Genomic DNA, 27448 nt, shown 5'->3' on the forward strand with positions numbered 1-27448 from the left:
TGAACTCTCTTCCAGCTCCTGTGACATAATTTACCCCAGTTGATGCTAGTAGGGTGGTTGGGGAACTCCTTTTTGAGACAAAATACCACTTTAGGAGGACAACAGGGAGGATAGATTTCTGCAGGCTTGCTCTGTCTTCTTTCCTTTCCCTTTCCCCGTGCCTTTTCCCTTTCCCCTTTTTCCTTTCACCTTTTCTTCCTTTGCAAGGTCTCCTTAAGCTTTGAATACCACTTGTTACTGCAAAATGGTTGTCAACTTGTGTTTCTCCTCCTAGCTACCTGGATGAGCTGAGCATTGCTGGGGAGTGTGCTGCTGAGTACCTGGCCCTGTATCAGAAGCTCATCAAGCCGGCGCACTGGAAGGTCTACCTGGCAGCCAGGGGTGTTCTGCCCTATATTGGCAGCCTCATCACTAAGGTAGGGACTTGTCTAGAGGAAATGGTTTGGCTGTTTTGCTTTCAGATCTTCATCTCTTTGGTCAGTGCCCTTGCCAAGCTTGTGAAGTTCACACTTCTGTGTCTCTGGACAGAAAGAGCTACAGTGGTTTCAGCCTCAGCTGTAGATTCCTCAGCACAAACTGCCTGGAGCACGTTAATGAACTGCTCTGGGGGCAGCTATGTGAAGGGGTATAGATATTGCTACTGTCTTGGCAGTGGGTCTGGGTTGGAAGCTGTCTTCACTGCCAGACTGGGCTCCTCTGAAAGCCCTTGATGACAAGGCAGGATTAGGTGTGCTACAATTCCTTAAGTGTGAATTGCAGCCTGTTGGAGAAGCAGCACATCTGAGGTGGTGTTAGGTCTGAGTGTGCCATGGTGATCCCTGGTGTGCTCCACAGAAGCAGATGACCCTCTCCACATTAATGGTGGCCTTGACCCCATCTAGGAGGGTCACTAGAGCCAAGCAGTGGTAATAGCCATGAGGTAGATGTAGGGAGGGAATGAGGATATTTGGGGTAGTGTCTTCGCTCCCTCTTCCCTCACCAGTGCTGCATTCCTGGTTTCTTGTAGCTGGCTTGCTTTCTTTGCTCTGTTCCTTCACACCCCATGCTCACACACAGGTCAAGGTGTTAGACACTCACCAGCTAGTCCTCAATGATGCTGCAGTTTGTGTCCTAATGCACTCATTAATTATTTTCAGGAAATAGCTCGTTTACTTGCCTTGGAGGAAGCAACGCTCAGCACTGATTTGCAGCAGGGATATGCCTTGAAGAGTCTCACAGGTATTTGGTGGCATCCACACAAGTCCTGTAGCAGGATTAGAGGTGGGGCACTGATTGTTCTGGAACAGCAGGACTTTCAGAGAGCTGCAATTCAGTGTTCTACAATTGCCAGCACTGGATTTTTGCTATCAGTTCAGGGCTTGATCCCTAAATAGATTTTTTTCCTTTTTTTCTGCTCAGTTTTAGTTGTTAGTACCCAAACTATGGTAATATATCATGAGCAAACTTCATTGTATCACTTTTCTTCTCTGCTTCTTAATTACATTTACTGTACAGTATAATTCCCTGGACCATTGTGAACACTGTTGATTCATTCCTACCTATTGCTTCCTACCTACTTACTGTATGATAGCTTTGCTTTGCTTTTCTGAATCTCCTAGAGTATGTTTTTTTCAAAAACTTGTTGGAAATGGAAGAAGATCATTAGCTAGGTCATTCTTTCTCCTGTCCTCTTCCCTGTTCTTCAGAAGTCAGTGGACTGACACATAAAGCCTGGCCTCTTGCAAGAAGTAATGTGTTGATAAATATGTCATGGGAAAGAACCCAAGTGTTTCCTGATTCTTTGTGTTACTATAGGAGTGACCAATTTGGGGGTGTAGCTGCTAAGCCCCATACCACACTTGCTGTCACATCAGAGCTGAATAATAGAAGGGGAGCAGTCATCTGCTCTTGAGAGAACTTCTTGTGACAGAACAGTGTCCCAAAATGTGGAATTTTGTATTGGGTGCAACTCAAACTCTCTCTCCCACCTGCTGAATATCTCCTTGCTTTGTAGGTCTCCTCTCTTCCTTCGTGGAGGTGGAGTCCATCAAACGGCACTTCAAAAGCCGTCTGGTGGGTACAGTGCTGAACGGTTACCTGTGTTTGAGGAAGTTAGTGGTACAGAGGACAAAGCTGATCGATGAAACCCAGGACATGCTGCTGGAGATGCTAGAAGACATGACAACAGGTAAAAAACTGCCTTGATCCCACAAATCCAGAGTCTAGAGCAAGTAAGATGAAAAAGAGATATTTATAGCAGCACAAATGGCTTTCTGAAGTAACGAGGGCTTTTTATGGCTTTGACCTTCCAATATTTCCTTTTGGCTCAGAAGTAGTAAATAATATTCCTGTAATCCTCTCTTATTTTCCAGGAATTTAAACCACCTTTTTATGGGATTGTTTTACTACAGCCCAGCCATGCAAAGGGTTTTCCTAGTAAACGTAACCTTTCATCTTCTAAATAGCGGATATACAGAAGAGGAGGGCACCCGCGTGTGGTGCTTAGTGCAGAAGGAGTTAGTGGCTATGCCAAGTTAAAACAGAACCCATAAAGCTGACTCCTGTGTGGGGTTTTTTTTAATACTTCCCTTCCTTGGCAGGCACAGAATCTGAAACCAAAGCGTTCATGGCTGTGTGTATAGAGACTGCAAAGCGTTACAGCCTCGATGACTACAGGACTCCGGTCTTCATCTTTGAGAGACTATGCAGTATTATCTATCCTGTAAGTATACAGATGGCTGTAGGGTCACTTAGTAAGTCAGACTTCTTAAACAAATAGTTGCTGGCATTTTGGCAAAAGAAAGATAACCCTTTAGTATTAGTCAGTGTAGAACTGTCAGTAACATGGGATCCTGTTTTGGGGTCTTAGTAAAGAGGTTCCCTGCTCTGATATGCTCTGTGCAGAAAAGCAGAGCATGTGGTATTGTTTCACACTGAGGAACTTGCTTACTGAGTGACAATAGGCATCCTCTGAATGCCACATATGTGGCAGTGCAGGGCAGGACACACTGGAGGCAAAAGGACCGAAGAGTGAGGGATGTCCTGTCACTTGCTCACATAAAAAGGCAGGAAGTGGAGTGTGATTAGGGGAAAACTTACTTACCCTGTCTCTGCTGCTGGTCTTTAGGAAGAGAATGAAGTGACTGAGTTCTTTGTAACTCTGGAGAAAGATCCCCAGCAGGAAGACTTCTTACAGGGCAGAATGCCAGGAAATCCCTACAGCAGTAACGAGCCCGGCATTGGGCCGCTCATGAGGGACATCAAGAACAAAATCTGTCAGGACTGTGACCTGGTGGCTCTGCTAGAGGACGACAGTGGAATGGAGGTGAGAATGCACAAGTGTGGATTTCTTACATGGATACATGGGACCACCCTTTCCAAGCAGCTGATAATGCTGGAACAGTGCTGCAGTGTAGGCTCATTTTCACTTTTTTTTTATCCTCTCCCTTCCAGCTTTTGGTGAACAATAAGATCATCAGTTTGGATCTGCCTGTGGCCGAGGTCTACAAGAAGGTGTGGTGTCCTACTAATGAGGTATGTGTTATCTTTCTTCACAGCACAAAGCTCCTGTCCTTGAGATTAACACAAAAAAAGAAGGAATAAATAAGTAGGGGAGAAAAGTAAAAATCACACGAGTCAGGATTTCTGGCATATAATTTCTCTGGCATATAATGGGTCAGCACCTGTTTGTGCTCCCTTAGGATAGACTGTTACTCAGCTCTGCAATATAAATGATCTAAAAACACATAATGCTGACCCAGGTGAGTGCATTGAACTTACCCCTGTAGCATATCAGGTGTGTGAAGGGAACTGTCTTCCTGAGTAACAAAACTTTCTTCCATTCCTTTGGGGAAGTAGCTGCACTTTGTGTCGCTGCCTTTCAGAGTGCGTTTCACACTCCATCTGCACGTGGCAGTTGAATGCCTGTGTGCAGACAGGGACACCAGATTGCTCCATCAATCTGTGCTTCAGGGATGAACCCGAGTTATTTGTGCAGAGAGGGCACCCAACGTTTCTCTATATTACTTTGTGCTTCTGTTCTTGTGCTTTTCATGTGAGGAACTCAAGAATTCAACAGATTTCTTCCTCCCAGTTTGCTCTTAGTAGTGTGTATTGCCTGTCTTTCCGATGAAGAAACTGACCCAACAATCTGAGGGGATCAATCCACTGTGTCACAGTAAGCTTGTTCTGGAGGTGGATGTGGTCCAGAACAAGCTCTTCCCTTCCTTTTCTCATAGCCACTAAAATAAACTCCCACTGAGAAGGAATCTATCAGACTGAATCCTGCCCTAGGAGTACTGTCAGTAGCGCTGGAGATCATAAAAGAACGATTTGCCCAATGTTTCTTGTTCAGTCCTCATTTACTCTTGGGTTGCAGTGACCTTTCCCTGAAACCATTTGTGTGCTGTGCTCATGGGGAAGAATTTGAATAACACACACGCTTACACACGCTTTCAGTGAACCCTGATATGGGGAATGGTTCTCATCAAGCTTTATTCAGTAAAAAGCTCCTGTACTGCAAGATCAAGCCCAAAGCCAAGTGATGAGTAATGATTTAGCAAGGTACCAACTTGGGTATGGAGGTGAGGTGCCGGTCTTAATCTCTGAGTTCTAATTTGAACTCTAATGAGGCTACTGAGGGAAATGATGACACGTGCTGGCCCAGCCTGCCTGCCCGCTGCTCAGAATGGGGTTCCCATGAGATGCTGAGCTGTAGCTGACGTGCTGCTCTCCCAGGGTGCCACACTGATGGGGAAAGGCAGAGTTTGCTCAGCCTTGCTGTCAATGAACAGCTTTCATCTGTCTTCCTTTGTGTGCACCTCCGCAAAGCGCTTCTGGAGCTGCAGCTCACGTTCCCTAGGAAATAGACAGGCACACAAGAACGCAACCTCAGGCCTCTTTTTGTTTCCCTTGTCTCTCACTGGCTTTTTTTTGTTCATCTGCCATTTTACCAGGGCCCCTGTGGTGTTAATTGCTGGTCTCTAGCGTGGCCTTTGAGCAGATCTTCCCCCCGGGGCTTTCCCTGTGCTTATGTATTTGCTGTGACATTAAGCACTGCTTATTCCACATTAGGCTTAGTGAGCTCCCTGACAGGTTTTCTCTCACAAGGTCTCCTGCTCCCAAATCTGGGATTTTTTTCTTTTCAGCTTTTTATTCAGACCTATGGATTAAAATGGAAAGTTTAGTGATACACTGTCAGTATTTCCAGCTGGAAATGCATCTGGAAAACTAGCTCTCTCCAGAGTAAAAGCACAGCATGTGCTTCAGTGATTTTGACTGTATCATTTTAGTAATATACCATCTTATGGAAAGTTCATTAAATTGCCTTTTACTGCTCCTCTTCCATTTTCCAACACTGCAGATTTTATCTATCTGAAAGCACTCATCCAATTAGCCTCTCCTGCTTTGTTGGCTGGGCTGTGCCCAATCCCCATGTTCCCAGGTATGCTGTGCAGTACCCTTGGAGGGAGACCTTTCTGTGGACAGCAGGCATTTCTCTATAGGTGAAGGCATTTTGCTTGGCTAGACCTTTTACTGGTGCTAAGAGAAACTGTTGGAGAAGATACAATGAGGAAGAGACCGTTTATTACCAACCTGTCCATCTGATTGGCAGTGCTAGGAAAAGGTGGGCAGCCAACAGATGAGTTATGGGTGTTGTTGCAGGTGGTGGTTTTACAGTTGTTTTTAATTCATGTCAGGGGAATGAAAGGTTTCTCTGTGTCACCATCCACAGTCCAAACAGCGCAGGAGAACTGAGGCTGGAGTGCCTGTCACACACTGTAACAAGCACCAGGCTCATATACAAGTGTCCAGGGAGGTATAGGTAATGTAATGCTCTCCTCTCTTGCAGGGGGAGCCGATGAGGATCATCTACCGCATGCGAGGGTTACTAGGAGATGCAACCGAGGAATTCATCGAGTCCCTCGACTCCACTACTGGTAATGCACTTGTCTCCTGACAGCTGGGATTAGATTTGAAACCTGAGGTTCGCTGCTGAGCAGTGACACTATTATCCTTACAGCAGTGAGCTTAAAGTTGATTGACGTTGCTTTTGCTGCATTTACCTGCTTCACCTAGAGTGGAGGAGGATTTTAACAACCCTTGAAGTCTGTACTGGAAGTGTGAACACTTGCATGGCACAGGGACCATTCTGCCTGGCTTTTCTTCCTACTCCTGCCTCTAATTCTTTCCCAGTTCAGTACAGTTGCAGTGACTTGAGCTGCTGATCAGGGTGCCCTACTGTACTCCCCGATTTTGCTTCACTGTTTTGTCCAGTGGGCTGCAGGAGCTTGCCTTATAGTGGCTGCTTTTTCTCATCGTGATCTGTGTCTGTCCTGTAGATGAAGAGGAGGATGAGGAAGAAGTTTATAAGATGGCAGGTGTCATGGCCCAGTGTGGGGGCTTGGAGTGCATGCTCAACAGACTGACTGGAATCAAGGACTTCAAACAAGGCCGGCACCTTTTAACTGTGAGTCCCAGCTTCTGCTCTTTGGGGTCAGGAGTTACGTGATAGGAAACACCACATCTAGTCTAAGTGTTGGAGCAGAGGTTTGAATTCACTAATTAATGAAAACCTGATAAACTCCTCCTTTCCCTCTCCCATTCCTCTTGGTGAACAATTCTTTCCAAAGACTTTGAGTGTGTAGAAGCTGAGGAGTTGGTAAGACTAAATCCTGTCTTGCTGGAGTAATTGTTTCTTGCCTTGAAAAACAAAGTAAGAAGTCTGAAAACCAGCTCTATTATTGGGTCATTTTTAGTTTCAGCAAAATCCTCTTACTGGCTTTGACAATGCCCCAGCGAATGCATCCTCTGTATTTTGTAGGTGCTGTTAAAACTCTTCAGTTACTGTGTGAAGGTGAAAATAAATCGCCAGCAGTTGGTCAAGCCGGAGATGAACACTTTGAATGTCATGCTGGGAACTCTGAACTTGGTAAGGACAACTTGGACTTCCATAACGTGTTTTCCATGGGCTCCAGTGAATTTAAGCTGCCTCTGGCTGTCATGCTGCCTCAGGACAACTGCCAGAGATCTGAAATGCTCCTGGACTGGTGCTGCAAGTTACTTGCAGGCTAGTGAAAGGGTGTGGGTCAGTTAAACCAGTTACTGCTGGTGTTCCAGTAACTGCTGCCATCTTCTCCAGGCGCTGGTGGCTGAGCAGGAAAGTAAGGACAGCGGAGGAGCGGCTGTGGCAGAACAAGTGCTTAGTATAATGGAGATCATACTGGATGAATCCAATGCAGAACCTCTGAGTGAGGACAAGGTGAGTGCCTGTGGCTTGGTGCAGGGATGGCAAAGGCTGACAAGGCTGGAAAATGTCTTACTACAGCGATGCTGAGCTTCAGGAACCTTAGAGCTGTCCAAAATAGGAGTCTAACCCTTGTTTTGCTTCCTGGCGTGTCTTAGCAGGCCTTGGAGGTAGGGCAAGAGGAGTGTCCTGAACCAAAAGCACTGCAAGGCTTCTGTAGAATGATTCTTACACAGTTGGGGTGGAGGTTATTAGGTGCTGCTTGGATCCCGTCTTTGCTGCTTTGGGCCACAGGCCAGTGAGAGACAAGAAAAGACACAGCTCTGCCTTGGTTTCTGGAGTGTTTTCCTACATGTTGAAAACATGATTGATCTACTAGCTCATTGAGGATAAAAACAGCTGAGAATAAGAAGAGTTTCATGGTCATCATTTGAAACTGTTGGTGTACAGGAGTCTGTCATCCTTTGGGTTAGATTTATTAGACCTTTTTGACTAGAAAATTATTTATTATTAAGAGGAAGAAGTCAGTTGTCAGCTAGGGGAGTGTTTACAGCCATTCCATGAGACATTCGGGAACAAGGTGGGGTTTTGTTCTTCATCAGGCTTCTTTATCAGTGTCTAGGCATCTCATCCTTCAAGACTGGCATGGTCTACCAGCTACTAGGGTGAGGCTTTTCCTGAAGGTTGCACATTGAGTCCTGAAAACAGTCATGCTCTTCTTCCTCTGCAGGGTAACCTCCTCCTAACGGGTGACAAAGATCAGCTGGTGATGTTGCTCGATCAGATTAACAGCACTTTTGTCCGCTCCAACCTCAGCGTCTTGCAGGGCCTCCTGCGCATCATCCCGTACCTGTCCTTTGGGGAGATGGAGAAGATGCAAATTCTGGTTGATCGGTTCAAGCCCTACTGTAACTTTGATAAGTAAGTCATCATATTTCAGCTAAAATCACATGAAATCAGGTGTACTGACAAGTCTGCACCCTTTTCTTTTCTCACTGGTGCTTACTTCAGTGTCATGCAGAGCTGCAGATAATCCTGGGGCATAAGCTTAACATCCTATTTTGCTTCTAACCCATTTTTGAAAGACATGTGAATGTGTTGCTCAACAAACAGGGCTTTAGAGTATATTCTAAGGTGATAAAGGTCTGAGGAGCTTCTCTGAGTCTCTGAGCTGGAGTCAGGGTGTGCATTCAGCAGTAACGTAATGAGAATTACAGGCAGAGGATTTTGGAAAGCCTCCAAGTTACTGTTTCTTCTCTTTGTTCAGGTATGATGAGGAGCACAGTGGAGATGATAAAGTTTTCTTAGACTGCTTCTGTAAAATAGCAGCGGGGATAAAGAACAACAGCAATGGCCATCAGCTGAAAGACCTCATCCTTCAGAAGGGAATTACGCAGAATGCCCTTGACTACATGAAAAAGCACATTCCCAGTGCAAAGAAGTAAGGGTCACTAATCCTGATGTCCTCCTCTCATTTCATCATCACAAGAATCTTCCAAGAAAGCTGTTAACAAGACCACATTCAGAAGCATTTAAACTTGTGCAGAGGGTGTGGTGAGACAGTGCTACCGTAGGGATGGGCTGTAACACCTGGAATCTTCCCCTTTGGTACCCATCCGAGCTGATTTCTTGGATATTTTACCCAATCTTGGATTCCTTACCCTCACCTACTGCACTGTAACGTAAAACTGCTATCTATGGGCAGCTCATGAACATAAATCCCTAGGCTAAGAGTCGATGCTGTGGCTGTTGGCATGCACAGTGTGGAAGTGGGAGCGTGAATGTCACTTCATTCATTAATTGAGGAGGGACATGGGTTGGGGGGGGGGGAGGGTGCTTGTATCACCAGCAGCCTGCGCTCGGCAAGCTGTGCTGCTGGCTGACTGCCAGGCGCCTTTCGGAACGGGTGACTGCCCTTCAGCTGCTCCCTCTTCTCTTCTGTGCAGCTTGGATGCAGACATATGGAAGAAATTCTTATCTCGACCTGCCCTTCCTTTTATCCTGCGCCTGCTCCGAGGACTTGCCACGCAGCACCCTGCTACACAGGTAAGGAGGCTGTTCCAAAAGCCGAGTAGGATGTGGCTGGCTTGTTGCACTGCTTTTTGCCTCTCTAGAGGAGCAGTTATTTCTGTGGTAGTTAATTTTTACACTGCTCTTGGTGAGTTTGGAGAGATGCACCAGCTTCAAGTAATGCCTGTTGGTCTGGAGAAAGCTGGAGGGCAGAGATTTGGACTTAATTATTTTCCTGTGAGATTTACACGCCAGTGGGAAGAGAAGGTAATTCAGGATGATGAACTATAGGTGTTCGTAGGGTTCTCAAGACCTGACTGTTTCTTTCCACATCCCACCTTGAAGTAGTGGCCAGCATAAGGGCCAATTGCCCCTGTCTTATATGCAATTTTAGGGTCTGGCATCAAAGAAGAAAGAGACTTGTCAAGAACTGTTGCAGATCAGTGTTTCTGCTGAGCTGTTGTGGATGGGGTTGGAGGGAACAGTTCCTGTCATGTGCACCCTTTTCCTGAAGGAAATGTTGTGTTTCAATCCCCATTAGGTGCTAATAGGTACGGACTCCATTACCAACCTGCACAAACTGGAGCAGGTATCTAGCGATGAAGGGATTGGGACGTTGGCAGAGAACCTTCTGGAGGCGCTCAGGGAACATCCAGAGGTCAATAAGAAGATTGATGCTGCCCGGAAGGAGACGCGCGCGGAGAAGAAGCGTATGGCCATGGCGATGAGGCAGAAGGCCTTGGGCACTCTGGGCATGACGGTAATGTCTGTTCAGTGATCTAACGACCTTTCCTTTCTGCCTTGCTAAAACTCCTGCACAAGGGACTGTGTGAAATGATTTACTGACAGATATTGCAGATCTCAAGCCCACAGTTTGCCTGGTGCTGCTGGGACAGTAAACACAGTTGCTGACAGTGGGCTGGGAGGTGGGTCGGGTGTTCCTGTTGCAGTGGTGTGGTTGGCAGTGGTTGTCATTGTCCCTTGAACCACTTGAGCTGTTCTCTCTTTCAGACAAATGAGAAGGGTCAGGTAGTGACCAAGACCGCGCTGCTTAAACAGATGGAGGAGCTTATAGAAGAACCAGGTCTGACTTGCTGCATCTGCCGGGAAGGATACAAGTTTCAGGTAGAGTGAGATAGATCTGAAAGTTCTCTCACCAGCCATGGGGACTTGCTGGTCTCCAGCTGCACAGGGTTTGGTGCCTTGGCTCTGGGAGATCAGGAAGCCTCAGGAATTCCAGAGGTGGGTGAGAAGTGGAAGTATCGTTCCAGTGAAAGCTGGAAAAAGGTTTGCTCGGTGTAAGTTTGGGGTAGGGACTGAGGAGGGTGAAATTCCCTGCAGTGTCAGAGTAGTACAAAGCATGAACTGTGATACAAGTGAACGATCTCTGACATGACTCTGTGTCGTTGCAGCCTACAAAGGTCTTGGGTATTTATACCTTCACCAAACGCATCGCACTAGAGGAGTTTGAGAACAAGCCCCGGAAACAACAGGGATACAGCACAGTCTCTCACTTCAACATTGTCCACTATGATTGTCACCTTGCAGCTGTAAGGTACGTTCTGGTCACAGCACTGACCTTACTTTCCAAGGTGGTTTGTGAGCGTGACGCTTGGCCTTGTCAATCAGGATGGGTTTGCTTCCGAGCTGGCTGCCTTGCAGCCCCTGAGCCAGTGGCTCCTCTGCCGTGGTCTGCTTTAACGTGCCAAATTGAGGTCAGGAGTGAGGTCTGTAATCTAAAGCAGCTGTGGAATTGTCAATTTTTTTATGGTTTCTTAGACAAAAACTTGCACACTCCTAACCTGCCTGGGTGTGGCTTGCTTTCTCAACACAGACTTGCTCGCGGGCGTGAAGAATGGGAGAGTGCAGCCCTACAAAATGCCAACACCAAGTGTAATGGGCTCCTGCCAGTCTGGGGACCTCATGTGCCAGAGTCTGCTTTCGCTACTTGCTTAGCACGGTGAGTAGAAGTTCCTTCCTGAGCTGGTCTGTGTTTGGGTGGGTGAGCTGGTACCTTACCACAGAGCCGGGCAAGTTTCAAACCATGGAATCAATGATGATGGCAGTGAAATCTTGGTAACCCTGAGCCAATTCAGATCCTACCCTCAAGAGTACATTTCCTACAGAAGTGTGGGTGTCTTTGCACTCCTCAGCTTATCTAGCAGGTGAAGAAGGTTCATCCTGTCATGGGTGTTGTGATAGAAGTCAGGAGTGATAACATCTTTAATGCATTTAAGCCATGGAGCTGTATCCCAAGCCCTGGACATAGTAAATAGTCCAGTATTAGGGACTATTCAGTAAGATAGTAATTAGTCTAATACTATTTCGTTTAGTATTAGACTATTTAGTAATAGGGAAAATAGTACTGATGAAGTATGTATGTGTAAGGAGAGGGAATTGGGTTTGTCAGCATGAGTGGAGAAGCCTCCCTGATTGAAGGTAGCAGTGTGTGTGTTTTTATATCCTGTTCATTCTTTAAAGCTTTTCTGGGAAATACTTGCTCAGATTCTGAGCTGTAGTGTGGAAGAAGAGACTTGAATAAAGTTTTTAAAGGGGTTTTAATAAAGCAAGGCTTACTGCTGTCTTTCAGACACAACACGTACCTCCAGGAGTGCACAGGGCAGCGGGAACCCACCTACCAGCTCAACGTCCATGACATCAAACTCCTGTTCCTCCGTTTCGCGATGGAGCAATCGTTCAGCGTAGACACCGGAGGAGGAGGAAGGGAGAGCAACATCCACCTCATTCCATACATCATCCACACGGTGCTCTACGTCCTCAACACGTCAGTACCTTTCTCTTAGCAGCAAGCTCTGCCTTCTGCTCTCAGCCTCTGTTAGGTCTGGGGGGGCTGCTGCAGCCTGGGCTTTGAACGTGTGTGTGGCAAGAAGAGTGAGAAATGACACAAATGTTTCAGAAGGAACCAAATTGCACGTTTGAAGAGACTGTTCCAGTCCTGCATTGTTCTGTGCAAAGCGTTGCCGCCTGAACATGCAGGATAACAGGGAACCTATTGAGTAAAAGCCATTGGGAATTAGCTTCTCTTTCCATTCTAGATGTAATTATTACCTCTGGGGTGAGCACCAGCGTTATTAGATTAAAGAAACACTCCCAGCTTAATTTTCTCTGGAACAGCCAGAAGAGACACCATGATGAAGTAATTGTTAGTTGAAAACTTAACCCTGGTATCATTTTATCTGACATGAAAATAACAGAATCAATTTTGGTTCCAGAATTCTCCTGTTACCCTTCAGGTCCTTCCTGACAGATTTCAGATTTTATTTTGTTTTACCAGCAAGCAGCAGCACAGGAACAACTGCTGAGGTGTTTCAGTAGGATCTTGTTTATGCAAAGCAGAAGTATCAGGCATGCTTTGGCTTGACACTGTGTCCAAGTGTACAAATCTATAGACACCAAAATGCTTTTGAGTGCACAAGCTGGTTTTGATAGCACAGTTCCCCAGGTGGAAACAAAGCACCCTTACACCTTTACATGGGGTACTTTGATACCAGAAAGGGATGTTATTTAGAATAAGCCTTTTCAACCAAGGTCACTCCAAATGCAGTGAAATCTCTCTCACTTTCTTGCCTGGAAATAATCAGTGGTTTGGCTCTAGTGCAGTTTGTCTGTTATTTTTAATATCTCTCTCCAGATCTCTGTGCTATTGTTTTCTGAGTCCCTTGGGAGACAAATAAATGAAACCATTCTTTTCATCTGCTTACTGGCACCAGAGAGGCCAGAACCCACTGCCTGGCTCTTGTAGTACCAAAATGCATTATGTAGTTTGTGTTCCTTTTTTTTCCCCCCTAAAGATATGTTGTATATTAACTGGAGAAAACAAAGAGCTACTAGCTGGCTGCTGGCTGCATCACATAGCAAATGAAAAGAGCACATGATGCTGACACCCAGACACAGCTTTATCTGCTGGGATGCTGCTCTACCCCTTCCTGATAGGGAGAGTACCTCTAATGTAACCACCAAGGGAGCTACCTGGCTGTCAGCTTCTTCCCAATGAAGTAGAGAGATAGATTGTGGTAAAGAGTGATACATCTTCACAAGGTCTGCTGCAGTGTGTGCACGGCCAGCTCTGGGGTGTTGGGCCTCCTGAAGAGGCTGTGCTAGGGAGAAGGGACAAAATTATATGGAGAAGCTTCCAGTAAGTTCATTCTCTTTTGTGGTTTGAAATTGGCCCGTGTCTTCTCAGTGATTGCTTTTATGGTAGGGCAAGAACAGCAGTTGATTCTAAGCTCTGCCTGTGGGAGCTGCGGGCACGTGTGTAGTGTGAGATGGGAGATGGTTCCACCTGAACTCATGGCCTGGCTGGGCTGGCTATTTTTTTTTTCTCTAAAAAAGGGAAGAAGCAGCTACACTGGTATTGTCCTCTACTGGGACAATGCCAGCTGCCTTGCAGACCTCTCTAGTGCCATACACGGCTCCAAGGGAGGATAAGTTTGCTGGGTTTGTATGCTTCCCTGGGAGAAAATACTCAACAAGTGGATGAATTTGGGGGAAAACCTGACAGGACAAAGCCAGCACTGCCTTTTCCTCATGTTTCCTCCATAAAAACCTCTGGAGATGTTACAAATGAACAGCCAGAACAGCTGCCAAAGCTTTTCTTGTGTTTCAGAACTCGAGCAACGTCAAGGGAGGAGAAGAACCTCCAGAGCTTCATGGAGCAACCCAAAGAGAAGTGGGTGGAGAGTGCCTACGAGGTGGACGGGCCCCATTATTACACCGTGCTGGCGCTGCACATCTCTCCCCCTGAGAAGTGGAAAGCCATGCGGGTGGAGATCCTCAAGAGGCTCCTCGTCACCTCCCACGCGCGAGTGGTGTCCCCGGGGGGAGCCAGCAGGTTAGTCACCACCCCGCTGCTGCTCTGACTGTCACAGGAGAGGTCACACGCTGCGGGTGGGAAGCAAATAAAGGGAGGGGTGTGTTTTAGGATAGCTTATAGTAACCCAGCTGAGTAGCTCCGTACACGGCGTTGCAGAGGTATGAGCTGGAGCATTCAGTTCGGGGGGGGGGAGGGGTTTGCAGTAGGTCCGTTGCAAGGGATGCTGTCCCTAGGAGTATAGCTATAGTATGGGATACATGGGGAAATGGCCAGCCCCTTTTCAGTGGTCTGTGGAGACAGGACAAGGGGCAATGGCTGCAAGTTGGAGCACAGGAAGCTCCGCATAAACATGCAGAAGAACTTTTCCCCAGTGAGGGTGAGGGAGCCCTGGGACAGGCTGCCCAGGGGGGTGTGGAGTCTCCTTCTCTGGAGAGATTCCAGCCCCATCTGGATGCTGACCTGTGCAATATGAGCTGGGGAGCTGCTTTGGCAGGGGGTTGGACCCCATGAGCTCTGGAGGTCCCTTCCAACCCCTATGATTCTATATAGCTATATATATACTACATAGTGTAGTGGGAAAAATGGGAGGATGGTTATTCCCTACACACACATCTTGAGTAAAACAGGAGTAACCTCTGTTGTGTGCTGTTTCTGAGCTGCTAGCGTGTGCTCTCTGCTTGCCTTCCTAAAGAAGCTCTTTGATCGGCGCACCAGCCTCCTTAAATAGAAAAATAGAAATAGAAATCAAATGCCATTGCTTTTAGAAAAGGAGAGAAAAAAATCAATAGCAGCTGTCAAGCAGTGGAAGCACAAGAATAAGCGGCTGCGCCTGCCTGACAAAAGCACTTGCTCCCAGTGAAGGAAGGAGAATTCCAGTTTCTGAAAAGATGATTTTAAATAGCTGTCATAATTAGGAATAAATTCATTATTATTCTTAGTCGCATTAAAGGGCATTCTTATTCTGATGACATTAATTATGTGTTTGATAAAGTCATTACCTCGCAGTACCACACAACACAGCATGCATCAATGCTATTAGAGGCATCAGAAGTGAAGGAGCCCTTAAAGGGACTCCTGTATTGATTCCTCTGCTGGCTTCTGCCATTCCAGCCCAGCCTGTGCTGTGTTGGCGTCTCCTCTTTCCCCCACCCTGCCTGAGTTCTGGGAAAGGGGGTTTAACTGTTATAGGAGAGATTATCAGTGAGGTCTGTTGCCTCAGCTTTTCACATGGCCCATGAAAGGGCCCAGTAAAGCAAAGCCCCTGCGTGGGTCTTGCTGGTTTTAGTGGGTTTTAAAACCTTCAGTAAATTGTTCTGTTTCATTCCCAACTTATCTCTAAGCGTGTCTGTAATAAAAGCATATTGAAAGGGACATACTGAGCAAGAACCTTCCAGCTAAAGCATCCAATCCCTGGAATTTCAGGGGAAAACACTCAGAAATAGTTCTCAGGAATGATGTCAAGGTTTATTGAAGGGCTTGCTTTAATCCCTGCAGACAGAGAGCACAAAGCCTTCCGCCTATAATACCTCTCTGAAGCAGAAATACAGCAGTTCTTATTTCCAAGCTCTGTGCTTATTTATTCTTGTGGAAAATCAGGCAGAAGGCAACGGACGATGAAACACTTTGCAGATAAATGCCAGTGCCTTGAATTTGTAGGCCAAGGCAAAGAGGAACCCAGGAAGTCTGTAACATCAGAGTATTGTCTGCATACAGAAGATTACAATGAGTGTTCTGCGGTAGATGCAGAACCTGGGTGGTCTCTGGCAGCTCTGCAGTACCCCAGGGGTGTGGGGAAGGTTAGAGAGATGCAGGGGCTCACTGCTGCCTTCTCCCAAGGAGGTGGAGGGGAGATGCTGTAGGAACCAACAGAGCATCAAAAAGCAGCTGAGGATCAACTCATGGCCCTAAAAAGAGCTTTATAAATCTTACTAACAAAGGTGCAGGCAGTACTCTCCATTCCCTCACACTTAAGGCAACACATAGCACCTGTGCCCTCTCCTGTGGTTAGGTGTTTCATCCAGCTGCTCTTGTAAGGTAGATTTGAGGAGAATCTAGCCAAAAATGTCTTCTGTCCCTGCCAGGAGCTACAGCTACGGCAGCTTGGCTGCAAGCTGCAAGCCAGGGATGCTCAGCACCCTCTGGGCTTTGGAAACACTTTGTATTTAAACCCAGAGATGAAATTGCCAGGACATAAAGGTGAGGGTTTTTTGTAAATACAGCTTACAAATCCCAAGGAACTGGATCAGTGACTGATTACCTGCTTCTAATTACTGAACTGAGAAGTCTGGCCAGAGAAGTCCTACAGAGGCTTTTCGGTATCGCTTCGGTTTGGGTGTTAGGAGGAAAGCATCCTTTTGATTTTTTCCCCTTTGCTCCTGTGGCCTTTCTAAACCAAACAGGAGAGCAGCCAGGCTCCTGGAGTGTTAACATGTTACCCTTCTGCTGGTGATCCATGCATGGCTGATGAGCCTGAACCAGCTCACCATAATGAAAATGCTGCAGCTATTATACCAAGTAGCTGCTCCAGAAGGTACCTACCAGACTTAACCCACAAGGGCCTTTTAGTTTTCAATTAAAGGAGCAGACTCCAATTAGATCAAAACCATTTACATAAAAAGAAACTCTGGCTTGCAGTATTTGGGAGTCTAGAATTAGCCTCGCTCGACGTCGCTGTTCTTCCCGTGGAAATTTAGTCACCTTTACTAATTGGTTTGCCTTTAAATAATTAAGCCTTGCTGCCCAAGCAGTCTGCTGCCTAACAAGCTGTCTGTTTGAAGAGCTGGGATGCAAGTGGAACTTCTTAGGACAGGAGCAGCAAAGCCTTCATTTCCCCCTCTACAAACCCAACCCATGGCAGAGTGTGGTTGGGCCCGTGGTCAGATGATGCCCCTTTGTCTGGCTGAACTAGTTCTAGATGCATCAAACAGGGCTTGTTATTCCTTTATTTTCCAAAGCTTTTCAGTGACGAGCAGGAAGCAGCATGTGATGGAGGCAGATGTACCTGAGAAACGCATGCAAGAGAATTCCAAACCCATTAGAGTTGTTGGCAGGAGGTTCCACCTTGCCAGGACCTGTTGGTGATTAATCCTGTACACTTTGGGAGCTGTTATGCCAGGACAGCTCTGCACCTCTTACAGCATTTTTCTTGCTTTCCAAATGATGCCCTTTCATGGCAATAGAATAACCAAGGAGATACTGAATGGAAATTCCTTCTTCATCAGGGACAAAATACTTCTTTCAGAAACACTTTTGTGAGGTAGAAGCAAAACCATGTTCTCCATCGTTATACTGCATCTGAAACCAAGAGTTAGTTTCAGGATCCTGCTGTTCCCCAAGCAGTGAGCGTACAAACAGGGGCTGCCTGTTGCTTTTTCTGACTTTGCTGTTGGCATCCTACATAATCTCAGCAGCTCACTTCCCTCTGGGCTGGTTTTCTTCCCGTGAAATAAGGTTTTGTTGGCTGACCTGCTTTGGTTACCCTGGGCACAGCTGGCAGAGTGACTTCCTAGCACAGGAATCGGGATGCCTGGGGTTTGTTTCATGTCCCAGAGCAGGCAGGAAAGCTTCCACAGAGCCGTGCCCCGTGTGGATTATCGATGGGCTTTTTAGCTGGTTGGGGCCGTTCATCGCAGCGCAGTAAAGTGATTAATTCACGGACTGATCTCATTATCTTCCAGACTGGCAGATAAGACAGTGAAGGAATACTCAACGTACCGCTCCGGCCTTCTCTTCTGGGCCCTAGTAGATCTCATTTACAACATGTTCAAGGTAAGAAGAAACGTTGGAAGTTCATTTATATCAGATGTGAAACAGCTCAAAGCTTCTGTTTCTGAGATCCTCATAAACATCAAACTTCACCTTGTGTGAGCAGCAGGGTGCACAAGGCTGTCTGTGCTCCTCATGCCCCTCAGAATTTGGCAGTGGAAGAATCAGAGAGACTTCTCCAGTTTGCTGCACCCCCCTGTATTGTGTGTTTGGGTGGGGTTTTCTCCTGCTCATGGTTCACTAAAGCAGGGACACTCAAAGCACCACTGGGAAAACAGTTGGGATAAGGAAGGACGTGGGGGCAACCACCACAGGGAAACTTGCAGCTTCCACAGAGGGTTAAATAATTGGGCTGAGCAAACGCTTGTGACTGCATCTGGATTCTGCAGGAAAGGTTTATCAGGACATGGGGGGTAAATTTGTGTGCCTTGTTTACAAGAAATGGGGGTGGCAGGTCCAAGAGGGACGGGAAAAGGCGCCAGGGTTTGCAGTTCTCATGGAAATTGTTGCTCTGCTGGGCTGATTTGGTCCCATTTTCCCCTCTCGTAGAAGGTGCCTACCAGTAACACAGAGGGAGGCTGGTCCTACTCTCTTGCCGAGTTCATACGACACAACGACATGCCAATACACGAAGCTGCAGACAAGGCCCTGAAAACCTTCCAGGAGGAGTTCATGCCAGTCGAAACGTTTTCTGAGTTTCTGGATGTGGCTGGTAAGTGGGAGCTTTCCCTTTTATAGGCTGCCTGACGCAGCGGGACCGCCGCTCGCTTCAGCCTGCAGCGTTCCTCAGCCTGCTGCAGCGGCTTGTTTGTACCAGGCGGCGGGAGGAGCCTTGTACAGCCGCCTGAGCTATTGCACAAACAGTTGGGAGTCACACTTGAGCATCCCCAGGCAGGAAAATTCTCTCACCTGACCCAACGTCCTCCCCTTGCTCTGTTAAACATTCGTACATCACTACTTCAGGGTGGGTTTGGGTTCGTGGGCTTTGAGAGATGTGGCCGTACGCTAAAGGCAGCGGTTCGGTGCAGTGAGAGAGGTCCTGCTGTAGGGATTTTGGGATCCCCAGGAGTGCTGAAAATCAACATGCAGAGATGCTACTCGGAGTTGTTAGGAGTTAGTAGCCGGCCTCTCAGTGTCTGATGTAGGGAGCTGCCAGGCAGCCAGCTGGCAGGGTCCCCACAGGAGCACAAGAGCCGTATGGATTTAATGTAGGCGCTTCGGTCCCTTCTGCACGTGCCTCCAACAAGAGTTTATCTCCCTCTTGTCCATACTTAAAATAACGCTGCAGCTGTCGTTAGTAACTCGTCCGTACCCCAGCACAGATCCCTGACGTGGGCAGGAGAAGCCCCTTTCTGAATCTGATTATTCTTTATCATCTTGTTTTGTTTGAAGGGCTGTTATCAGAAATCAGTGATCCCGACAGCTTCCTCAAGGATCTTTTGAACTCCATCCCCTGAGCTGGCAGCACCGCGAAGCATCGGGCAGAGACTCTGCTAGCTTGCCTTCCACCCCTCTGTGTTCCTCCCGGTGCAGCCTGTCCCTTCCCTGAGGAGTGCTGCAGGGTTGTTTGGGTTTTTTTTGGGTTTTATTTTGGTTTGTTGGTTGTTTTTTATTTTCTACAATTTTTCTCCTTGGAGTGATTTGGAATTTAGATTTGTTTTATCTTGTATTTCAGTGCTTCTATCTGTAAAGCCTTCTGTATTTGACCTGGTTGAAAGAACTTGTACAGAGAGGACTCTAAACCAGTAAATCGTAATGCTTTAGTGTGCACCTCTTTGAAGTTAAATAAATCGAACAAATGGGTAAGATGGGTTCGACTAGTACTTTGACCGTGCAGTAGCCTAAAATGCCAAGTTCTTTCTCATGTTTTCTTTCAGAGCTCCTTCTCTCGGGGCTCAGAGCTGCTGCTCTTTCTGACCCACGATCTGGACAAGGAAACAAGGAAACAAAAGGCTCATGTGAGCGAGGGAGCAGACTGGCACCGTCTGCGGTGACTGTACACGCAGAGCAGGTTTCCCCTTGTGTGACACGAGCCTTAGGGACTCGTGGGCTGCAAGGACAGTGTTTCCTCCCGCTCCTTCACCCGGGTGAGGGCGGCTGTCGTCTCCCCACATGCGTCGTGTTACCCCTCTCCGCGGCATGTTGCGTATCACGGTGTCTTTCCTCTCACCAAGGCTGTATTCAAAGCGAGCGCGTGCATGTTGTCGCCTCACCTCGCGTAGTATCACGGCGACGGCGCCTCACAGGGGGATGCTGCTCACATCTGATTCATTTCTTTTCTCTCTTTGCTAAAACTTCTCTGCTTCAGCAAAATGCATGGGAAAACCAGACACCAGCCGCTGCTCAAGCCAGCTGCTTCTCAAGCCGGCCGCTTGCCCCCGGGTAGTGTGTGCTCTGGTGTGCATGCCCGGGCCCGAGGCCGTGTACCTGCTTTGGATACAGCCTTACCTCTCCCCCCCCACAAGTTGTGCATGCTGGTAACTCACCATTCCCACTGGTTCTGCTGTTCTGTAACCCAGCTGAGGCGTGGTTAAGCTGGACTCTAATAAAGCTTTCCCTGTCTTCCTCGTCTCTGTTTGAACTTGAATTTCCGCAGCCCTAACTCAGTCCCATCCCATAAATAACAGTCATTTTCCAGGCTGAATAACTCGTCGACCTGTTTGATGCCTTTTGTTAGCGCCGAGCACGCGGTGTGATTGGGCACTTGGCGAGCGGGTGAAGGCACAGTGGGGGCTCATGTCACTCCTGGCTGTCGGATCTGGTTCTGGGGAGGAGAATGACAAGTGACCCCAAGGAGTTTGGGTTGGTGTCCATGAAGGCTGTGAGCCTGGCTCAGTGGGCTGTCTTGTCGCTGGGGTTAATCCCCTAGGAAGCTGCAGGACGGGGGCTGAGGTGCGTGGGTGTTTCGGTTGTACAGCGGGTGGTTCGGTTGTACGGCGAGTGGTTCGGTTGTACAGCGATACTCCGCTTTGCCTGCCTTTTAACCATGTAGAAGAGAAAATCACATCTCATTTTCAAAGCAGAGGCAAACCTAACGGTCTCCTCTCTGGATGAGCAGCTGGACTAGACTGTGGCTGGATGCCTGGGCGTTGCTCGCCGACACCAGCGTGGAGCAGCGTGGGCAGGTCAGAGCTGTGACCCCTGAAAGCAGCAGTGACCCAGCACCAAGAAACCAGGTTTTTGGGACTGTGGTTCTAGAGCTGCTCGCAACACGGAGAGCTGAGCTCCCAGACTCAAACCGCGCCGCGCTTCGACTTCCATTTCCGTTCCATCGACTGCTCAAGTTCTGGCTGAGAGTGACTGGTGGGATCTGGAAAGGGGAGGAACACCGGGATGCCTCACTACCTCCTGAGAAAAAGACTTCTCCTCGGCCGCAGCCCCCAGGAAGAGGGGAGGTCCTGGTTTTGCTGCCACAGATCCCGGTGTAGCTCTGTTCATGCCGTCACAGGTCTGTTGTGCAAGTGGTCTCTGCTGCCGTGGGACCTGGGAGAGTTCACACCAGCTGAAGAATTCTTTCCTCCACGTGAAGTTGGATCTGCAGGTCCTTACCAGGAGCAGAACGCCGCTGCTGTTTGTTCACCGATGTTACTACTGCGAGGAAGTAGGATCTGCACAGGAGGATGTGGAATATCCTCACTGGCAACCCCTGGAGCTCTTCTGGAGGGTTTTGCAAAGGCCCAGAGCTGTGTTTTATAAAATAAAGGCAGCCTAACAAATGCCAGCACACGTGGGGCTGTGATTGATGGGGAAGCCGGGTTTGGAAGGAAGATGGAAATGGCACCATCGTGCAGAGCAGGATCCCTCAGGAGAGACTAATGACAGTAACATAACAACCCCAGAAGACCCAGAGAAGGGCAAGAGCAAAAGAAAAGTGTTTTGGAAAGTTTCAGCTGAGACGAGCCAGGCGCAGAGGCTGAAGCATTCGCAGTACTGCATGAAGATGATGCTGCAAAATCCCCCTGGCTGGGGCATGGGGAAGTCTGCAAAGACTTCACAGGGGAAGCTGCTACTTAAATTAGAAGCAAGAGGAGCAAAACTGGGGGAAAAGTGCCTCAGAACAGGTGGAAGAATTGAAACCGATGAACCAAACCACCTGCTTGACAATGGAGTCAACTCTCAAAAAACCCCAGTTCATTTGCAAAAGACGTTTTTTTTGGGGCGGGGGGGGGGGGCGGGGAAATCCTTTGTGGTTCATGAGAGGCCTGAGATTGCTCTGAACCCAACCTTGTGGGAAACAGCATCCCTGAGATGATCCCACATCCTCACTGTGGCTGTTTGCACGGGGCAAACTCCGGGGAACGTTTATTAATTAATCTTTGAGTTACACCCCCCAGGGAGAGTGAAGGACCCAGCCCTGCCCAGGGATGTGATGGGCTCCACTGCTGGCAGCAGGTGAAGAGGCCCCAACAGCCTGGACTCATCCCTCATCCCGCAGTTGCCTGGAAGTATTTTCAAACAAGCAGTGGGATTAGAGCTGCTGAGCATAAACACAGGGTGAGCTGCAACGTTTCGATGCCATAAAAGATTCCCTGGACTTTTTCTGATGCAGGACAAGTGATTTATCTCCCTGGGCTTGTTTTTCAGGCAGGGGAAGGACACGTGGCCCACGTGTGTTTGGCAAGACCGCAGCGGAGCCCAGACGATTACACAGGCATGTCTCGGGGTCGTGGTCTCCAATGCAGAAATCTGGTGCCAGAAACCTCTTTTTCCTTTGTCTGAGGTTTTTTGGGGAGTGTTCCAATGTGTGAGCACCCACAGGACCGAAAGCAACCTCAGCATTAATCAGGAAAGAGCCTTTTGTATGGAAACATCACCAAGGCGATGCTGAGACGTTGCTCGAGGAGCCTACAGCAAAGCACCAAGACATCAGATGCCTTGAACCACCTGGAAGCAGCTCCTACAGCCAGGATTGCACTTAAACTGGCAGAAAACTTGGGTCGTGTGTTTGCTGCAAAGGGTTCCGTTGTTTTTACTTCACCCAAATGCCTCCTGAGGTGCCTGCAGCACTGGGGAGCACAGAGGCTGCTTTTTTCCCTGCCAAGCCACTAATTCCCAGGGAAAGATGCTCCAGTTGAAGGGCACGGCGTGGGGCTGGCTTGTCCCTGCTGGGGCACGTCACTAGGAGCTGCTCCTCATCAGCTCCTGGCTCTGTAAACCTTGTCTTCTCCCATCTCACTCCCGGTGTTGCTGGCTGCCACATGGATGCAGCACTGACACGGTCCCTCCCCTGCACCAACCTCTCCGAGTCCCAAGTGCTTTGTGCAGCCACCAGGAACCTTTTCTCCAGGAAGATCACACCAGCCTGGCCCTTTCCATCTCCAGAACAACCCTCACAGCACCGCCTGCGTGACCCACAGGCACCATCACGGCAGCTTCACCGTCTGCCTGTGCCAATAAAGCCATTTTTTCTAGAAAATTCCCTCCCTGCCTGTGCTGTGCCCCTCGGGCCGGCCCTGGCCGCAGTGCAAGGCTGTGCCACACCGATTCATACCCCCCCGAGCTCCAGGCCTGTAGCAGTCATCCTCTGAGCAGGTAAATGACAGAAATGAGGACAGAAAACACCCATTCCGTGCTCCCAAATTGCCTTTAAGTTCACCAGTGAAACCAGGGAAGGTTTGGCTGCTCCAGAGAGCGGCTGCCCTGACAGAGCGTCTCAGGATCCTTCCTGTGGCCCCTGTGAGATTGTTTTCAAGCTGCCCATTGGGACCAGTTTGTGCCCCAGCCTGACTCCAGATAAGAAAACTGAGCTTGGCTGTGACTCCTTGGCTGGGGTGCAGCCCGGCCACGTTATCACCCAGAGCTGGGATGATTCCCAATTCACACCAATGGAATCGAGGGCACAGGGAGGCGGGAAACAAGCTGCACAGCTCGCAGGGCCTGCTGGAAAACAGGCTGGAGCAATGCTCTTCCCAGTGTCTGTGGGGACAGGACAAGGGGCGATGGCCTCAAGTTGGAGCACAGGGAGTTCCACACCAATCTGGGGAAGAACTTCTTCCCAGTGAGGGTGAGGGAGCATCGTCAGAGACAGGGATGAGGAACGCAGCTTTCAGCCCGCTGAGGTGAGTGAAGAGATCTGGCCTCTGCCTCTGCCTCTTGAAAGACTCGATTTATTTTCATCCTGCTTATTCAGCTTTTCTTAGAGCAGGATAACTCCCTGCCCAGCTCTATTCCCTGCATGCAGGCTCTGGTGCTGCAGGGCCTGTGGGGAAGCAGGAGTTAGAAACTCTCCTGCCCCACAAGGATTCTTCCCTTTGCCTCGCTGTTACCACAGACACAGGAGGGATCAGACACGTTTCCAGAGCTCACCTGGCCCCTTTCTACACCCCCCAAGGAGCATTGGGCACCTCACAATGGATTTCCCGCTCCAAAAAACCAGGAGCTTCCTTCTGGAAACATGTGGCTGCCCTGACACTCCTCTGCCTGACTCACCTGAAGCACTTTTAGGTGAATCATAACCAAGCCCGAGCTGGGGGGGAGCTCCAGCCAAGGCTGGTGCAACCCTCCAGTGAGTCCCTGATAACCTGTAAATGTCCAGGGGGGCCCTGGAGCCCCAGGAGAAATGGTTTGATGTAGACAGCCCAGGTCTGCTTCCAGGGACGCTGCGATTAGCCCCGACCAGCTCCACAGGGGGAATATATTGATTATTTTTTGCATTGGTCTCGCGCTCCTGGAGAAGCAGGCTAACACCATCCCTACAGCCTTTCTCTGCTGGGGAAGGGGTATCGTATAGAAAAGGGTATTTATTAAGCCAAAATTACAAAAAATGAGCTCTGTGGAGCATAAATTCAGGTTTGATAGATGCAGAGAGGCTGGGCTGCTCTACAAAACCCACCGAGATAGCAAGGAAGGGTGGGGGGGTCACTCTTGGCTGGTCTTGCCAGCGAGGTCCTATCCAGCACCTTTTGCATCCTTCCCTGCTGTGGGGCTGGAGGAGGTGAGAGAGGAATGAAGGTGATGCTTTAATTTGGGGGAGGAGGCGGAGGGCAGGAGGGAATCCCCACTGATTAATGGCTGTCAGCTCTGAATCGTTTAGATGTAGAGATCTTTACCATAATGACAATAACCCCAATAATTACTGCTGTTAATAATAATCCTGCTTAGTGCCTGCTCTTTCCCAAGTGCTGAGCCAACAGGACCTCAGTGACCCTGGGGTGAGCGAGCATCCTCACCCCGAGATGGGCGGGTTGGGATGGGGAATTGCTTGGGATGCTTTGGGTAGCAAGAGGAGCCACAGCCAGTGCCCTGGGAAGGAGCAGAATCTCCTTCTCAGCCCCTGACTGATGCTGGAAATGCTGTGTTGTGCTGGTGTCTCCAGCTGGCCATGGTGTTGGGGTTGGTGCTTGCCACAACGCCCGGGCGGGTGAACATCTGCATGTTGGGACACCCCAGGAGCCGTTTAATCCCCACAGCTTCTCCCAGCCTGTTTTTTAATCTTATTTAATGAACAAATACGAGCGCACTCTAAAGCCAGCACTATCCTTTAATTATTCCTAATATTTGATGACAAAACCCCTCATTCCCAGGTGATGAGATCAGACAGCAAAGGTGCATCTCCCATGTGCCAGGTCATTCCCATTTCTCTTCCCTCAGTCCAGGTTTCACTGCTGTAAGCAGCTTTGGTACAGTGAGCTCGGTGACCGCATCGCCTGGAAAGGTATTTGCCAGGTATGGGCCACAGAGCTGGGAATCATCAAAAACTGGGCGTCTGGCAGTCAGGGAGTCCCACCCAAGGACCCCTCCCTCAGCAACACCCCAGGACATTGGGAAATCTGAGGGGGGAGCCATTCTGGCAGCTCATTGACTCACTCTGCTGACACTGAGTTTTCTCGCAGCTGTCACCAGCATCCCTCCGGGTTCGGGATGGGAGGCAGAGGGGCCGAGTGGTCCAGGGCACAGTGGCACATGGGATTCCCTCTGTGGGGCAGATCCCATTGTCCCATGCTGATGGAGAAGGAGGGGAAGCAAGAAATGCCTGCCCAGAGAGCAGGATGCTGGGAGGAAACGCAGCCCCAGTACTCCCACCAGCAGCTCCACCAGGAAGATTTCTGCATCCTGTGTAAAAGGCATCCAGCTAAACCTCCCCCCAGTCCAAGGAATGAAATTCCTCAGCTAACAGCTTTGGGAAGGGAGATTTGGATAAATAAATGACCATCATCTGTGCTCTGAGCTTTGAAAGCTGCTCGACCCAGCGGTGAGCCCGGCACAGGTGACAAAGCCTGGGGTACAGCGATAAAGAAATTGTATCTTTTCCCAAAAAACAGAAGTTCTTTCAAAGTTGTTTGGCATTTAAATGAATCAGACCAGGGTCTACCTGGAGAATGAAAAGCTTAGCCACGATGGGATGGAAACTGTGCGCTGGGGCATGCCCAAGTTAACGCTGCAGCACCCCACAATTATCTTTGACGAGCTGCCAAAGCAATGGCTGTGTCCTAAAACACACCTGCAGCAGCCTGTATGGGCTTATCAATGCATATTTGCCACCATACTCAATACAGATGCAAATATTTGGTTACTAAGGGAGTAAGGAATATTGCCACAGTCTCCAAGGAAATACTATGGCATGTCTCAACCGCTCCGAGTTAAGAGGATGCTTCACCGCCGCCCTCAGCATCTCTATCTCTTGCTGCATCCTTCACTCACCTTTTTTTTGGGTTGAGATGGCTGTAGCAGCTTTTGTTTCCACAATATTTAAGAGATCTCCAGAGGGAAGATCTCCCCCAGCCCAGGTGAGAGGGCATTTTTGAGGGCTGGGAAGTTTTATGGATGATAAGCCAAGGGATTTTTTTGCTTCTTGGTTTTAAAGGGGAATTTGTTCCAGTATGCAGATGGTAACTCAGCCCAGGGGGAGCATCCCTTGCTCTCTGTAGCTCAGTGCTCCAAGTGCTTGCTGGTGAGGGTGCAGAGTTTGGTTTGGTTTGGCCAAATGTGGTCACTGAAGGAAGGCAGACCCAAGGGAACAAGATTCCATGAGTGTCAGACTAAGAAAGGTCCAATGTCTATCACCAAACCCCAAAAAACCCTAAGCAGATGCAGAGAGCAGCCCTGAAACAGCCACAGAGGTCTGTGAGCAAGGGATGGTGACAAAGGGAAGGTAAAAATGGGGGAAAACTCAAAGCTGAGTGTGCTCAGGCCCCATCAAGCAACTGAGAGCCCAAATAAACCCAGTGCTTGTTATTATTAGCATCACTGGGGTGGTCACTGTCATTTAATTACCGGATAGTTTCTGTGTTCAGAAATAGCACCGTTTCCCATCCCTTTTCCTCCCTGTCCAAATAGGAAAGGGCTCATCAGTGCTTCATTATTTATATCTGCAATCAGTGGGGAGCAGAGAGCTTTTCCAAGGCAGGAATTGGAGGAATCCCTACAGGAATGTCCCCAGCCACCACAGGGTATCCCGCACGCCAGACCGTGGCTGCTCGGCACGGCGGCAGCAGGTCAGCTCCGTGGCTGTACGAGGCTTCACGGAAGAGAGAGTCCCGTTTCTCTGAGCTTAAGCCTAATTAATTGTTGTGATTAATTCAAGATGATTCACTTTCAGGGGCTGGGATGAAATGCCCAGGGGCGGAGCAGGATGCTGGTGGTGACTGTGGGCATCCCGGGGATATCGTGCAACC

The 27448-nt window shown here is 48.7% G+C and overlaps 1 protein-coding gene across 1 annotated transcript in view; it reads left to right on the forward strand.

The window, feature by feature from the left end:
* Positions 1 to 19640, forward strand: part of UBR4 (ubiquitin protein ligase E3 component n-recognin 4) — a gene marked incomplete at its 5' end in the record, with an annotated part of 76393 nt that extends 56753 nt beyond the window's left edge. The window contains 22 exons of the mRNA XM_084274532.1: positions 275 to 416; positions 1137 to 1218; positions 1994 to 2167; positions 2580 to 2701; positions 3107 to 3304; positions 3433 to 3513; positions 5831 to 5918; positions 6321 to 6448; positions 6803 to 6910; positions 7121 to 7240; positions 7956 to 8146; positions 8493 to 8666; positions 9172 to 9271; positions 9777 to 9995; positions 10247 to 10360; positions 10648 to 10790; positions 11070 to 11195; positions 11826 to 12020; positions 13863 to 14087; positions 17747 to 17837; positions 18384 to 18546; positions 19227 to 19640. Coding sequence (XP_084130658.1) covers positions 275 to 416; positions 1137 to 1218; positions 1994 to 2167; positions 2580 to 2701; positions 3107 to 3304; positions 3433 to 3513; positions 5831 to 5918; positions 6321 to 6448; positions 6803 to 6910; positions 7121 to 7240; positions 7956 to 8146; positions 8493 to 8666; positions 9172 to 9271; positions 9777 to 9995; positions 10247 to 10360; positions 10648 to 10790; positions 11070 to 11195; positions 11826 to 12020; positions 13863 to 14087; positions 17747 to 17837; positions 18384 to 18546; positions 19227 to 19291 — 3049 coding nt within the window. The 3' untranslated portion in view covers positions 19292 to 19640. The remainder of the gene's footprint in view (positions 1 to 274; positions 417 to 1136; positions 1219 to 1993; positions 2168 to 2579; positions 2702 to 3106; positions 3305 to 3432; positions 3514 to 5830; positions 5919 to 6320; positions 6449 to 6802; positions 6911 to 7120; positions 7241 to 7955; positions 8147 to 8492; positions 8667 to 9171; positions 9272 to 9776; positions 9996 to 10246; positions 10361 to 10647; positions 10791 to 11069; positions 11196 to 11825; positions 12021 to 13862; positions 14088 to 17746; positions 17838 to 18383; positions 18547 to 19226) is intronic.
* Positions 19641 to 27448: the final 7808 nt, after the last annotated feature.

The sequence above is a fragment of the Gallinula chloropus genome, assembly GCF_964237585.1.
Source record: "Gallinula chloropus genome assembly, chromosome: 23".
In the NCBI taxonomy this organism is placed as follows: Eukaryota; Metazoa; Chordata; class Aves; order Gruiformes; family Rallidae; genus Gallinula; species Gallinula chloropus.